At 38.2% G+C, this 15,404-nt stretch overlaps 1 protein-coding gene across 3 annotated transcripts in view; it reads left to right on the plus strand.

Moving 5' to 3' along the window:
- Positions 1 to 15,404, plus strand: part of LOC135470307 (dynein axonemal heavy chain 3-like) — a 74,487-nt gene that overhangs the window by 45,032 nt on the left and 14,051 nt on the right. For all 3 annotated transcript variants that reach the window (XM_064749168.1, XM_064749167.1, XM_064749166.1), the window contains exons 43-66: positions 100 to 338; positions 955 to 1,104; positions 1,375 to 1,591; positions 1,775 to 1,888; positions 2,234 to 2,383; positions 3,200 to 3,376; positions 4,554 to 4,692; positions 5,063 to 5,253; positions 5,685 to 5,780; positions 6,055 to 6,246; positions 6,634 to 6,767; positions 7,176 to 7,338; positions 7,909 to 8,091; positions 8,352 to 8,510; positions 8,797 to 8,868; positions 9,100 to 9,300; positions 9,747 to 9,902; positions 10,170 to 10,265; positions 10,970 to 11,074; positions 11,464 to 11,597; positions 11,736 to 11,907; positions 12,209 to 12,295; positions 12,720 to 12,836; positions 13,497 to 13,682. In XM_064749168.1, coding sequence (XP_064605238.1) covers positions 100 to 338; positions 955 to 1,104; positions 1,375 to 1,591; positions 1,775 to 1,888; positions 2,234 to 2,383; positions 3,200 to 3,376; positions 4,554 to 4,692; positions 5,063 to 5,253; positions 5,685 to 5,780; positions 6,055 to 6,246; positions 6,634 to 6,767; positions 7,176 to 7,338; positions 7,909 to 8,091; positions 8,352 to 8,510; positions 8,797 to 8,868; positions 9,100 to 9,300; positions 9,747 to 9,902; positions 10,170 to 10,265; positions 10,970 to 11,074; positions 11,464 to 11,597; positions 11,736 to 11,907; positions 12,209 to 12,295; positions 12,720 to 12,836; positions 13,497 to 13,682 — 3,630 coding nt within the window. The remainder of the gene's footprint in view (positions 1 to 99; positions 339 to 954; positions 1,105 to 1,374; positions 1,592 to 1,774; positions 1,889 to 2,233; positions 2,384 to 3,199; positions 3,377 to 4,553; positions 4,693 to 5,062; positions 5,254 to 5,684; positions 5,781 to 6,054; positions 6,247 to 6,633; positions 6,768 to 7,175; positions 7,339 to 7,908; positions 8,092 to 8,351; positions 8,511 to 8,796; positions 8,869 to 9,099; positions 9,301 to 9,746; positions 9,903 to 10,169; positions 10,266 to 10,969; positions 11,075 to 11,463; positions 11,598 to 11,735; positions 11,908 to 12,208; positions 12,296 to 12,719; positions 12,837 to 13,496; positions 13,683 to 15,404) is intronic.

Below are 15,404 nucleotides of genomic sequence, written 5' to 3' on the forward strand. Positions count from 1 at the left end.
GAAGGTACTCTTGTGCAACAGTGCTCAGCCTTTAAGACTTGGCGTGGATGGAGCCACATAATTTGATTCCTTTGTGATTGAAAGTGCTTGTGTTTTTAGATCAACGAGTTAATAATTAACACAGTGGAGACAGAGAGACAGCGGTACTTTCTGGATAAGCTGGTGCCTCAAGGAAGACCGCTACTGTTTGTTGGTCCCACTGGGACTGGGAAGAGTGCTATCACAAACAGTTACCTCCTGGATCTCCCTCGGGATAAATTTGGAATAAACAACATCAACTTCTCTGCCCAGACATCCGCGAATCAAACACAAGACATTATTTTCTCCAAGCTTGACAGGTACGCGAGGTTTCATCTTATTTCATCAAAGTGTAATTTTGATGTGATAGGAGAGTTGAATGACAAGGCCTAGCACACACGGACCACATTTGTTGTTGAAAACAGGATTTGCAGAACCCCGTGTCAGATGATCCAGAATATCAGTTACCTGCACACAAGCAACATTTGTTGTCCATTTTTGAAGATTCCAGTGGCAAAAGACGGTCAAATGACACATTCAGGTTCATGTCACCCCAAAAAGTTGTGTCACAGCTTCCATTTTGGATGTACTCACATGACATCCATAGAGGCTAATTGGTAGATGTAGACAACAATATTCTCACAAGATCCGGATTGTCGGCATCAAGTGTTCCAAACTTAGGAATTCTTGTTGTGGTTACATGCGCACATGTAAATTTTGAGGACTTTTTGTTGTCTTGATCAAGAAATTTCATTTGCAACAGCAAATTTTGTCTGTGTGGGCTGGGCTTTAGCAAACATTTTTGCCTAATTATAATGATTTGATGTTGTAGCTGGAAACAAGAAGGTATTTAAGGTACATGTATATTTTCTAGAATGAGTTATAGTGAAGCCTATAAATATTTGAGCTATGTGCACTCACCTGTACTCTTACCAGGAGGAAGAAAGGTGTGTATGGGCCACCCCCAGGTAAGAAGCAGTGTGTTTTTGTGGATGACCTGAACATGCCAGCTAAGGAGCGTTACGGGGCCCAGCCTCCCATAGAAATCCTGAGGCAGTGGATAGATCACGGCTACTGGTTTGACAGGTGAGGCTTGGTAGGAGCAGAATCCCCCAACTGATAGTAGAGTATTGATAGCGTTATACGAAAAAGTTAATTTGATAAATAGGTTCTAATGGGTATGTATTTGATCTCTTGTTGAACAGACTTGTGGTATTTGAATTAAGACAACTTTCATTGATCATTTCAAAAATTAATATCATTCTGATTGTGTGTGTCTGTGGTTGGAATGGTAAGTATTAAATAGTTTATTTGTCAGTTCATATCTCAGTTAATCTTACCTGGTTTTCTATTCAGGAAAGACACCAGCGTGCTGGAGCTGGTTGATGTGATCATGTTAGCTGCCATGGGACCCCCAGGTGGCGGAAGAAACACTGTCACTCCGAGATTCCTTCGGCACTTTAACATCATCGGAATTGAATCCTTCAGCGAGGAAACAATGAAGAACATATTTGCCCCAATCCTTGATTGGCATTTCTTGACTTATGAGACTGCTCAAAGAAGGTTTTCACGTGTAAGTACCTGTACATGTATTTGTCCCTAGTGAGTGAAATCTAGTACAGTGACTTCTTGCATCTGCATTTGCCAGTTAAGTATACTGAATATGAACTGAAGACAAGTATGTTACAGCTGTAATGTTAAAGTTAGTTTGATGAAAATATCTCCTACTTGTATCATGACAAATCATTTCTTCCAGATTATTGTTGCTGCCACAACTGAGATATACCAGAATGCCATCACAAATTTCCTTCCCACACCCTCCAAGTCCCATTACATCTTCAATCTGAGAGACTTCTCCAGGGTTGTACAGGTAAAGCCTTGATTTTTACAGGTGAAGCCTTGATTATGGTGACTTTCTAGGCCTGGAGGGTTCATTAATATTGTAATTTCTCAGTCTGTGTTCTGCTAATTAACTTTAATTCTGATGCAGCACATGTATGTGTAAAAGTCAAACAATATGTCAAGAGTACATATATTGTGTTGTCATTGCCCAGAGATATAGCCACAGGTGTTAACTACTCCAAAGATCCTAGTAGCCTGTACCTGTACTGTCATAATTAAGCTGTGCCTGGACTGATGTGGTTAAGTCTGATACATGAATTTCTTACATTTATTTGACTATGCTAGTGGCATTTGCATGTGTGTGTTTCCTCAGGGCTGCTTGCTGCTAAAGAAGGAGGTGGTGGAAGACGGTGTGGCAGGGTCCCAGAAGATCACACGCCTGTGGGTGCATGAGGTCTACAGGGTGTTCTATGACAGGCTTGTGGACGATAACGACAGACAAACATTCTTCGGCCTTGTCAAGGTAAGAATGGGCTGTGTGTACCTCTGAATACATGTAGGAATCATGCTGTGGTGTTCTGGTCAAGGGTGCCCCTCTGTAGTATAATAATGTCTTTGTTTATTGAAGGTAACTGAGTCAGTTTACAAGGTAAATATTCTTTCCCAAGGCTGTCACAAAGTCAACAATACATAGAAACAAATTCTATGACATCACACACATAATTTATGATGTTCAATGTTTAACATGTGACACATTTACATTTTTGTACCAAAAAATATGTTATTCAATGATTGAATAACAATATGAACCTGCAAATGTTACAACCAGCCTGTGAGAAATGCTTTTTTTATTTTTGAGGGGATGCGTTAATTTGTTTTTGGTGACATAATGTTGTATCAGCCTAAGCTTACTGAGAGATTATGAACTGATTTTGGAGACTTGTCTTAGAATCTCTGTTGCAACCAGATATAAAGTGTTGTACTAAAGGAAAGTATGGACTTCCTCTGCCCAGACAAAAATACAAATATTTTAGATTTGTAAGTACAGTATTTCACCTAGAGTGGGTGTGTGAAAAGCGCATTTTCTGAAACATGTAAAGACCTTAAAATGATACAGTGATGTCAACACTTAAGTCAACACTTTGTTTTGATAAGCAATTTAATCACACTTCACTAATAATATTCATTAGACTATATATCTAAAGTGACCCCATAAGGTGTATGAATCAGTTAGGATCAAGCAAAACAAGTCACCTGAAAAGTGCTAAACTTTAGTTGAAATACAGTATGGTGTATGTCACTATTGAGTTTTCATTTACTCTGTGTTTTCTTTTTGCAGCATGCAGTGGAGTCACAGTTCAAAGAGAAGATTAATTCTGTGTTCGCTCATCTATGTGTCCCAGGAAAATCACTGAAAGACGACAACATTAGGAACCTGATGTTTGGAAATTACATGAAGTCTGTAGATGAAGAAAGGTTCTATGATGAAATCACAGACATGAATAGACTGAGAACGGTCAGTTCACTACAAGGATAACCACTCCACTGCTTTAATTCTTTATTTCAGACGTTACAAGTGTCTAGTTGAGCTGAAATAAACACACACTTTTGTGTGCTAATTATGCTTCATGGTTTCTTTAAGTGTCTGCTTGTTAAATACCATCAATTGCCCACAGGGAATTTCCATTCTTATGTGTTTCCAGTCTTTCCAGTCTTATGTGTATGTCCAGTCTTAGCCTCTGACAGGGGTTTTCATGCCACTGCGGTGTTTGTCTTTTATTTGCTGAGACACTGGTGTATGCCCAGCCTCTGACAGGGAATTTCCATGCCACTGAGGTGCTTGTCTTTTAGTTGTTGAGACACTGGTGGATGCCCAGCCCAAACGTCTGACAGAGAATTTCCATGCCACTGAGGTGCTTGTCTTTTATTTGCTGAGACACTGGTGTATGCCCAGCCTCTGACAGGGAATTTCCATGTCACTGAGGTGCTTGTCTTTCAGTTGTTGAGACACTGGTGGATGCCCAGTCCCATCCTCTGACAGGGAATTTTCATGCCACTGAAGTGTTTTTCTTTCAATCGCTCAGACACAGGTGTATTTTGAGGACCAACTTTTGACAGGGAATTTTTCAAGATTCCCCTGCCTTCATCTAGGAGGCAGGGGATGGCAGTTGTTGGGCCATTGGATTTGTTTTGCATGAAGTTGCTTGATGATCACTTCCCTTTCATTACTACGGCATACATATTGAACTCCAATGTGAGATGTAATAATTTGCTGGTCAGATGTTTCAGACTGGTTATCAGTGGCATGGCTCATAACAGCCATTTATCCACGTGTGTGGTTTACACCGTGCACTCTCGTTTCCTCGGTTTCCTCTGGTTTCCTCTCATTTACTACTTTTTGTTTTCTTATAAGTTTAAATCAGCCAGTTGGAAACATGATTGAAATTCTGTACATATAGCTTGTAAAGACAGAAGTGTAATTAATTACCATGAGTGCACTGGTATGGTGTATTTTACACATTAAATGTATTTTGTTTTGTTTATTCACATTAAATCCAACAGGTTCATATAGACCCATATAACAGTAGTACATTTATGTTTAACAGATATAGAACAAATAATTATGTATTTAGGTACATATTTAGGCATGTGTTCAGGAAATATGATTTTAACAATAGATTATGATTTTACAGGTGGTTGAAGGATACTTAGAAGAGTACAATGTTATGACCAAAGCTCCGATGGATTTGGTGATGTTTGGATTTGCTATAGAGCACATCTCCCGCATCAGCCGGGTTCTCCTGCAGCCAAATGGACATTGTCTTCTTGTGGGTCAGTACAGGAAGTTTCCTCTTGCATATTACCTAAAGAACCATTCATGGTTGAGGCTAACTTAAAAAGTGACTACAGAATAAAATTGAATAGGTGTGATATATTTTGGTACAGCAGAGTTAAGACTTATAGAACTCTGTCTTGATACATGATTGTTACACACTTGTTTAGGTTACAGAAACCGGAAGAGGCTGGGTTTCTCTACTGGTAATCCTGACTGTCATTGTAAACAGAATTCTTAAGGACAGTATTGATCAATCAAATAAATAAATTTTATGCTGGTAAAAGTTGACTGATGAGCTGCTGTGGCAGTTTTGGCTACCTGTACCATTGAAGTATTGTTAAATTTTATTTTTGACTCTCTTTTCAGGCATTGGTGGCAGTGGTCGGCAGAGTGCGTCGCGACTGGCAGCTTTCATATCAGACTTTGAGCTTTTCCAGATTGAGATTACAAAGACTTACACTGTTCTGGACTGGAGAGATGATTTACGCAGGATGATGCGCCGGGCCGGCGATGAAGGAGTCTCCACTGTCTTTCTGTTCGGAGATCACCAGATTAAGGTCAGTTTCATCTCCTAATTAGGACAGAGAGGGTGTAGGTGTTCAGGCTATGTCAGTATTACTTACACTTTTTGAATGATGGCTCCAAGAGAATCATCAAAAGTTGCTAGCAATAGATAATTGTACAAATGACAAATTGATGTCAATTTCGCTTGTTCATTGCATTTTCATGACAAATATCATACAGACTCTCTGGTGAAATCAGTCAAAATTATGTAAAAAAATTTTTATATAATTTGCATTGGAAAGATACTGAACTCTTGGTTGGGTGCACAGTGATTATTTCTTATCCAACTCACAGAGGTAGTGACAGGACAGATTATTGAAACAATTTGCCAACATAAAAATTGTGGTACAGATTGCCTTTATTTTTTGTTTAAATCAACTCAGATAATGTTTTTCATGTGACTGTTCTCATTGTTTGGTTTTAGGATGTGTCTTTTTTGGAGGACATCAATATGATCCTGAATACAGGAGACATTCCGAATCTGTACGACAATGAAGAGAGGCTGGAAATCATTGAACGAGTAACGACCCTCACACTTATTACTATGTTTTATCAAAGAAATGTTTTTATTAATTAGCAATTGGTTTGAATTTAAAATATGTACTAATCATGAGAATGATCATAAATGATAAATAAAGAAACAAAGTTCTCATATTTCTTCAAAGGAATTTCCTATGACTGTAGCTCTGGACCAATGAACTTGACTATTACTAAAGTTTTATAAAATAGTTCCGGTGATGTGTTTGTTCACCAGCCCTCTTTATACTGTGTCTTATTTTATTTCATGGTGCTAGATGCAAATTGTAACTCAAAATGAGAGATCTAACTTGGAGATCACACCTCTGAACATGTATAACAAGTTCATAGAGCGTATTCGGCGGAACCTTCACTTGGTGCTGGCATTTAGCCCTATCGGAGATGCCTTCAGGAACCGCCTACGAATGTTCCCCTCGCTCATCAACTGCTGCACTATTGACTGGTTTCAGGTGGGTAATTTGAAATAAAACAGAGTTCGCACAGTCCTTGAAACTCCTTGAATTTCCTGGAAAAACAAAATTTTCTGTTTCAAGTACTTCTGGAGAAAAATAAACATTCCTGCAAACTCCTTGAAAATTTTAATTTTGGGTGGAAGGAAATGTCAGATGTGTACATCATTCATTTTTCATTAAACCTTGATAAAATCTGAATTTGTTCAGCTAACCTTTCTAAAACAAATTAAAAATTTTTCTCAGGCAGTAGGCTGTATTATACATGGTCCAGTTTCTGTTACATAGCCTGTGCACATCCACACACGTTACTTAGGCTCTTAACAATAGATTTACCCTCTATGAATGAAGGTTTCATGCATTCATTCATTCATCCTTGTGTCTCAGGCATGGCCAGATGATGCTCTGGAGCTGGTGGCGCACAAGTTTCTGGATGATGTAGAGATGTCTGAGATAGTTCGGGAGGAAACTGTGGGCATGTGTCAGCACTTCCACCAAAGTGTGCGTGCCCTTTCTGAAAGGTAACCCTCCACCAAGCCTGCCCCCTGGTGTGGTATAAGGCCATAGATAATCATCTTATGTGCTGAGAGAAAATGAACTAGTATATTTAGCACACAAAACCATTAGCAGAGTTATTCAGGGTACACAGTTTCATTTAAGACAGACAACTTGTAAAACATAAAACAGTGAGTTTTACAAGTTTTATAACTACAGTGTCTTGTAACAAGACACTATTAATTTTATACTTCTAAAGAATGGTACAAGGATTTAAAACTTCTTGTTAATCTAATATAATGAAATATATTCACTGTAAATGATTTTCAGAATGAACTGTTCATTGTGTTTATTAAATGACTAATTCATCTGTTTGTAAGTCTTAATCCTCGTCAGTTACCATCATCAATATTTGAATTAATATTTGTGCATAGGTATTTTGATTCGGTGAGGCGAGTGAACTATGTGACTCCCACGTCCTACCTGGAACTGATTAAGACCTTCAAGAATCTGCTTGCCAAGAAACGGCTGGAGATTCTGACACTTAAGGACAGGTACTCTGTTGGCCTGGAGAAGCTGGAATTCTCAGAACAGCAGGTAAACAAACCGATCTCTTCATCATCAGGGTCTATTTGTTCAAAAGTTTATTCGCTGATAGTGGTATTATGACATACTTTATATTTAAGATTTTAATCAAATTCAGCAGCCAAAGCAGTTGTCCAAAGCCAAATAATAACAACAGAAGACTTAGTTCATATTTAATATAATGTTACATAAGTATTTTTGTACTAAGAACAAAATTGAAGACAAAGTCAAATTTGGTATTAAGTTTTGGACAACCGGACCTCAATGTTCAGCTGTTCTTATTTTCTACAGATTGGTTGACTACTTTGGGTAATATTAGTTTCCGAACTGTCAGTCCATAACGAGTGTTTGATCAGTCATAAGCAGAAATTGCTGCAAGTGGGTCAGCCAAGTTTCCCACACTTTGGTCACAAATGCAACCCATTGCTATTATCAGGAATGAAATGACAAGTAGCATTGTCACGATAAGGGGTGGTGGGACATTGGATGTATTGGATCCAGTGTTGGGAAGCATCCGCTTTCAGCGTGTTGGAATCTACACATACATCTACATGATTACCTTCCTATATTTGTCTTTGTCAGATCAACGTGATGCAGCAGGACCTGGTGGAACTGAAGCCCAAGTTGATCCAGACCAGCGAAGAGACGGAGGAGCTTATACAGACCATTGAGAAGGAGACAGCAGAGGTTGAACAGGTCAAGGCCATTGTGGAGGAAGATGAGGCTGTCGCTAATGCCTCTGCGATGGAGTCCAAGGCCATTAAGGTTGTTATAGTTCACAAATTATCAGCATTTGAGTGCTTATGATATCAACTTTTAAAATGTTTAGTCTTGCAATTATATCTTCTGTACAGTTTGAAATATAGTGTTCAAGTTTTTCAGTTTTGTAATATCCATTTTGAACTTAGATGTGTTCACTAATTCATAACTTTCATTTGTACTAATGTAGAAATTTGAAAATAGAAATTGAAAAAAGTGTGTGCTGCTCGAAAAAGAATGTAACAATGACATCTTCTGTGTTATAGGATGAATGTGAAGCAAAGCTAGCCATTGCAATGCCTGCCATGAACGCTGCCATTGCTGCTCTGGACACGCTCAAACAGAATGACATCACGATTGTGAAGACCATGCAGAACCCACCACAAGGGGTCAAGGTCGTCATGGAGGCTGTCTGTATTATGAAGGTCAGCAGGTTCAGTATATATAACTCAGTGTATTCTTATGTGTGGATTCATGTGTGATAAATATTTGGACAAAGATTAAAATGTCCTATCCTTAGAAGCTTTGTAGCACATATAAAGGTAACCTAATGGATTTTGTTTCCTGTACCTGTCTTTGATTCTCTTAAATGTCTCCCCCCACCCAATAAAAACAAATGAATAATTAAGAGTTTTTAATATTTTTTAAAATTTAAGTGTGCATTATATACACTGAATAATCATGCAATAACAAGGCATATTTATTTCCTAGGGAATCAAGCCTGAAAAAAAGTTTGATGCCCATGGGAGACCATTTGAGGACTACTGGCCACCTGCAAAGAAGGTATGAAAGTCATTTCTGTAAAACTTTCTTTTTATATCTTTTTGTCTGTTTTTAGAAAAAATATAAAGAACAATTTCATAATATTTAATATGATTTGTGTATCTTTATTTTGTTGCATGTCTTTCAGACTCTCTTTCTGACAGTTATGTGATTGAAATGTGTTCAAATCTCTACATGTAGCTTCTGTATGAGAATGATCATGTAGCATTGCCGTTTCTTTGTACCCGCCAGATGTTAGGAGACATGAAGTTTCTGGAGTCACTCAAGGAATATGACAAAGACCACATACCTTCTCCTGTCATGAAAAAGATCCGAGAAAATTATATCAACAACCCAGCCTTTGATCCTGCCATCATCAAAAATGTCTCTTCTGCATGTGAAGGGCTATGCAAATGGGTACGCGCCATTGACGTCTATGATAGTGTGAACAAGGTAAGGTGTACATGTATAATTGTTAAATATCCATATAAAAAATAGTGTTTACTATTATACAGTTATGTCCTTTTCTTAAGCTTGATACAGAGTTTTACAGGCCTGGAGAAGTAATGTTGGCTGATGCCACAGGAAAAGGTTAAGGTCTGTAAAACTCTTAACAGTCTTGTCTATTACATGTCCAAATTTGTCCATTTGTAAAGCAGCTACTGTAATTCACTTTTAATGATTAGCGTTTTGCATGGGGCCCATTTTGCTATGTTCTGATTGATTCATTTACCTTTTGCGGCCACATAAGAGTTTTTGGCGAAATTGGATTAATGTCCTGTCAAAAAAATATATATTGGCATCAGAAGTATCATTTTGAGGCATATATGTGCAATTGTACATACCAGCCTTGAAATACAGAATTCTGTGTGACTGTTTCTTACTGTGATTTGCTACAGGTGGTAGGCCCAAAGCAGGAGAGCTTGAGGAAAGCAGAAGGAATTCTGGAGGAGCAGATGAGCAAGCTGAAAGAGAAACAAGAAGAACTGAGAACTGTAACAGAGAAACTGCAGGGACTGGAAGACAACTTCCACACCAAGCTCAAGGAAAAACAGGTATGTATAGAGAATTCCCATATTATATTGTCAGAATGGCATAGATATCTCTTCGGTGCCTATTGCATGCCTATTTATGTGAAGAAAAACTGATCAGACGTTTAAAATATACAAATGATAAGACTAAATAGTTTCAAGCATTAAAAAAAACATTGCAGACAGAAACATACTGCAATTTCATCCAACAGTAACATATGTTTACTCCATAAAGTGTTCTGAAATTCTGAAAGGAAAAAATTATATTGTTCTTCTGCGTCTGCTTGTCAGAACTTGGAGAACAACATTGAACTGACCAAAGTGAAGATAGAGAGGGCAGAAAAGCTCATCAGTGGTCTTGGTGGAGAGAGGGATAGGTGGACTCAGGTTAGTGTGGACATTATCTTTTAAAGGTAAATACTTAAATATATGGAGGCAATCCTGAGACATTGTGGAGGCATTTGTAAGACATTGTAAAGGCAGATGAAAAACAATTTGGAGGGAAATCTGAGACATTGTGGAGGCATTTGTAAGACATTGTAAAGGCAGATGTGAAATATTGTGGAGGCAATCCTAAGAGAGATTGTGAAGGCAATTGTAAGTCATTGTGTGGAGGCAGTCCTGAGAGAGATTTCGGAGGCAGTTCTAAGAGAGATTTCGGAAGCAATCCTAAGAGAGATTGTGGAGGCAATTGTAAGTCATTGTGAAGGCAGTCCTAAGAGACATTGTGGAGGTAACACATTGTATTTGAGGGAATTTCAATGCATCATGGAGACAATTGTAACACATTGTGGCCACGATCCTAAGACATTGTGGAGGAAATTGTAAGAAATTGTGGAAGTAATTCTGAGACATTGTGGAGGCAATTGTAACGCATTGTGGAGGCAATTGTAATATTGCAATTGACATTGGGTAGACAATGCAGAGAGCAGACATTCCCAGTGATGCAGCACCTGGTGCTAACATCATTCAACAAGAGTACACAGCCTGATATAATGAAGAGTGACATGTCCCAGATATTTTGATGGTGCGTGTTGATGAAATAGCAGCATGGAACAATTTTAACTTTGTTTTTGATTTTTATTTTGTAGAACATAAAGGAACTTTCAGAGACGTTTGATAATGTTGTGGGGGATGTTTTACTGTCAGCGAGTGTCGTCGCTTACCTGGGACCTTTCATCCTTTCTTACAGACAGGTAAATAATGAGACCATACTTAAATCAGTGATTGCTTGTGTATGTAATAAGTCTGACGGCTAAAAAGCCACATGGCATAGGGGCAAATTTTTTGGACACGATACAAACTGAAAATATTTCAAAATTTATTTTTTGACTCATGAACATTGGTTGACTCCAGAGAAATTATGATCATTCATTTAGAATAATTGCATGTGTTGATAATAATATCCCCTACTACTGAATGATTTGAAGTAAACTGGACAAATTGTCCCTTATATTCTCCTTTTGGGCTTAGCATTGTTATAACTTGGTATTTAAATATCTACTCATACATGGAACAACGGTTATAAATGTATTAATCAGTGTTAAAAACTTGGAGGTTAACTTACACAAGGGTTGTGTTGCAGGAATGTTTACGGGAGTGGTACAGCCTGTGTAAGGACAGGGGAATCCCGCTATCAAAGCACTTCTCCCTCTCAAATACACTTGGGGATCCTGTGAAAATAAGGGAGTGGCAAATAGCAGGGCTTCCCGTTGACAAGTAAGATTGTTTTCCAGACAATTCACTTCCTTTGCTGTTATTTGAGATAAAGTACATACACAAATATAAAAAATATAATGTAAGTTTCAGATCATCAAGAGGGTTCGTATTTTCCTCATGTTATATGTGTTTGGGCAGCTTTTCAGTGGACAATGGGATCATCGCGGTGAGTGCTAACAGATGGCCATTGATGATTGACCCTCAGAGCCAGGCCAATAAGTGGGTGAAGAACATGGAGCGAGCACATAAGCTGGAGGTGATCAAACTATCAAACTCCAACTACATACGGACACTGGAAAATTGTCTTCAGGTGAGGACAGGTGTGAAAGCCCTTCATCCAACTGATCAGTTTATTGTATATTGATCCTCTAATCTACCACTGCATTGATTCTTGTTCTAGCTGACCACTGCATTCATCCAATGCATTAATTGATCTAATTGACGATTACATATTGATTCTTGATCTGATTGGTGATTGTTGATCTAATTTGTAAAAATTTTAACACTTTAATAGATGTACAGTGTAATATTGAATTGTTCTTTGTTTAAAAAGGACTTAATTAAATGAACTGTGTAAATTTATTTATTTATTTACTTGGATGTACCTGAAGTTTGGAAACCCTTGCCTGCTTGAAAATGTTGGGGAAGAGCTCGACCCATTTCTGGACCCTGTCTTACTCAGACAAACTTTCAAACAGGTATCTTTTCTTTTGATGTTATCCATGTTTTTCTTCTTAATGGTGTGAAAATGTGGAAAATAAACTAAGCATCAGATATGATGTTCATCTTTCAGAACTACTCACAGAACTTCAAGGTGTTGTTTCGAAGTGCTCTTAATACTTGTGTATTCAGCATTGTTGTTATACCTTGGGGATAGGGAGGGTGATATACTGGAATCACCCTGTCTGTCTGTCGGTTTGTCTGTCCGGTGACTTGATTTTGTCCATGCATCTCCTCCCAAACTACTGTGCCAATTTGGATGAAATTCACCGTACATCTTGCCTATCATCTGAACTTCTACTTGCTTAAGTTTAATGGATAATTATTAGGAGCTCTTTGGTAAATAATAACCTGGTATGATTACTCATGCTGTACCTTTTATAATCTGTTTTGTGCCTGTAGAATGGACTGGACTATATTCGCCTAGGTGACCAGATAGTGGAATACAGCCGTGACTTCAAGTTGTATATCACAACTTGCCTTAGGAATCCTCATTATTTACCTGAGGTGTCAGTAAAGGTAAACTGTGCTTTGTCTTTTTATACCCACCTCCAAAAAGTTGAAATGGGGGATGGGGGTATGCTGGAATCACCCTGTCTGACTGTCTGTTTGTAAACACGATTTTGTCCATGTATCTCCTTGCAAATTAATGTGCCAGTTTAATTACAATCAGATAATTATTTTCATAATCAGTCCTGTTTAGGCACTTAGTTCCTAATGGATTTTCATGAGCACTGTATTCTCTTCTGATGGCTACATTCTAGCTGGATGTACTGGTTGTGTAATCAGTGCAGACAATGAATGGCCCGCGAAACAATCTGTGTGAAGCCAAACTAAGCAACATGACGTATTATCAATTCTTCTAAGATTTTCTTAGTTTGCTTTCTTTTTTTTTTTGGAAATGTTGGGGGTGGAAGATGGGTATGCAGGATAACCACATTGTAATTTCATGTTACATTATACATGGAATTTAAAAAAAACAATTGTAGTCCATTTTCATTTGATTTATAAATTTACCAGATTTTGCAAGGTCACTTCAGTGTAGAACAAAATAATTATATTTATGTTGTCATTACCAACCACAGTACTCACTGTTACTCTTCTACAAGAACAAGCTTACATGTACATTGGGTATTTCTAAGTTTGGTTTGCAACCCCAAACTCTGTTCTGTTGACCAGGTAACCCTGCTGAACTTCATGATCACACCACCTGGGCTTGAGGACCAGCTGCTGGGAATTGTAGCTGCTAAAGAGAAACCTGACCTGGAAGAGAAGAAAAATCAGCTGATCATAGAAGGGGCGCGGAACAGACGGCAGCTTAAGGAGATAGAGGACAAGATACTTGAGGTCCTCTCCTCATCTCAGGTAGGACTACCTGTTCATTGTCTTTGTGTACAACAACCATGTGATCTACTTCTGTTATTGTATACACGCTCAGGGCTGCATTTAGACATTATTGACTGTATCACTAACCTACCAACGCCCAAAGGCAAATTGGGTGCGCCCAGACCGCGAACAGACCACGAACAAAGCTCGTCCAGACCGTTAACAAAGCGCGGCCAGACGGCTAACAAAGCGCGCGAGACTGCGAGAAATCAACGTCCAGCCGGCCGTCGCCAACACATAGGACTACACGTGTCTGTGCCTAGAAAATAAATGTAGTTCGGTTGGTAATATCCAGTTTACCGTGACCATCTGACGGCGAAACCTGTCGAGAGAATATAAAATGACACAATCTGTATATATGCTCACACACTTATTTGAAATCAAGATTGTCTATAAAACATTATCAGGAGTGACATCTGCAAGTAATATGTTTTATTGATTCAGTTCATGAACATATTTTGTTTTCAAGTTTTGTTTTCAGGCGCATGGATGTACTGTATACGATCTTTGGCTGGCAAAACTATATTATTGCACTAGATTTCATTCAGTTGTGTGATGCCTGTACAGAAAATAAACAATATAACTTATGTGTGCCCTGGAAATAAATGTAGTTTGGCTGGCAATCTGTGGGTTACCATGACCATGTGGTGGTAAATCCTGCCTTGAGAATTACAAGTCAGAGAATGACACAAGGTGCCAATACGCTTTCAGACCTCTAGCATAATCAAGATTATCTATAAGACCACATTGTGCAAGTCTTAGTCAGAAGTTATGTTGGTCATTGATATTGTTTCATTGTTTTAGTTAATGAAAATATTTAATGTTTATATTTTAAGGTACATGTAGGTATTTGGGGTAAAAACAGCCTTTTTCCATTGACACTAACGCAAATATTTATAAGTTTTATTTGCACGTGTACGCGTGAGCTGGAATATACAGACGAGATGCCAGTACAGTGTACGAGTTTTGATCAATAGAACCGTGGGTAGAATTATGCTGAGTGATGCCTTATAGAAGACAAACAAACAATAGAAAAACATAGCCAATCTGTAGCTTGTCAAACTACAATACATATGATAGATAGTTGGCGTATGTACAGGTATATGATCCAATGACTTTACACCAGTAAAATATATATGGTTGTGGATTTCCCCTGGGCTATGCCCAGTTTCCCCTCACCACAATGCTGGCCATCATCATATAAGTGAAATATTCTTGAGTACGGCATAAAACACCATTCAGGTAAATAAATAAATTAATAAATAAATAAATGTGTAAAATATGCCCAGCGTTAATCTTTTAAGTCTTCTGTCAGGTGCAAACCTAATTTAATCCCGTGAACATCCCAGTCTAATTGCTGGATAATCTGTAATTATGTCAAAATAATAAACAGATACGCCAGCCGGTAAACTTTGGGACCCCGGCCAGGAGCTGGTGTGGTATATTCACACAATAACAGCATGGCGCCATATTCAGAATTTTCCAAAAAAACCTAATTGATTTGTTGAAAACCAGTGATAAAAGGCAAAAAAGTTTTGGGGTTGATGCATAGACCCTCTAATACATAAATACACACGAGGCATGCGGCTAGTAAATAATTTTACAGCGGTGAAACTGATCAGCATGAAAATGCAAAACAAGGGCAAAACAAAAACAAATCATTTGAAAGCTAGTGTTAGTAGGTTTATATATATATATATA

Source organism: Liolophura sinensis, chromosome 7, assembly GCF_032854445.1.
Source record: "Liolophura sinensis isolate JHLJ2023 chromosome 7, CUHK_Ljap_v2, whole genome shotgun sequence".
Classification (NCBI taxonomy): domain Eukaryota; kingdom Metazoa; phylum Mollusca; class Polyplacophora; order Chitonida; family Chitonidae; genus Liolophura; species Liolophura sinensis.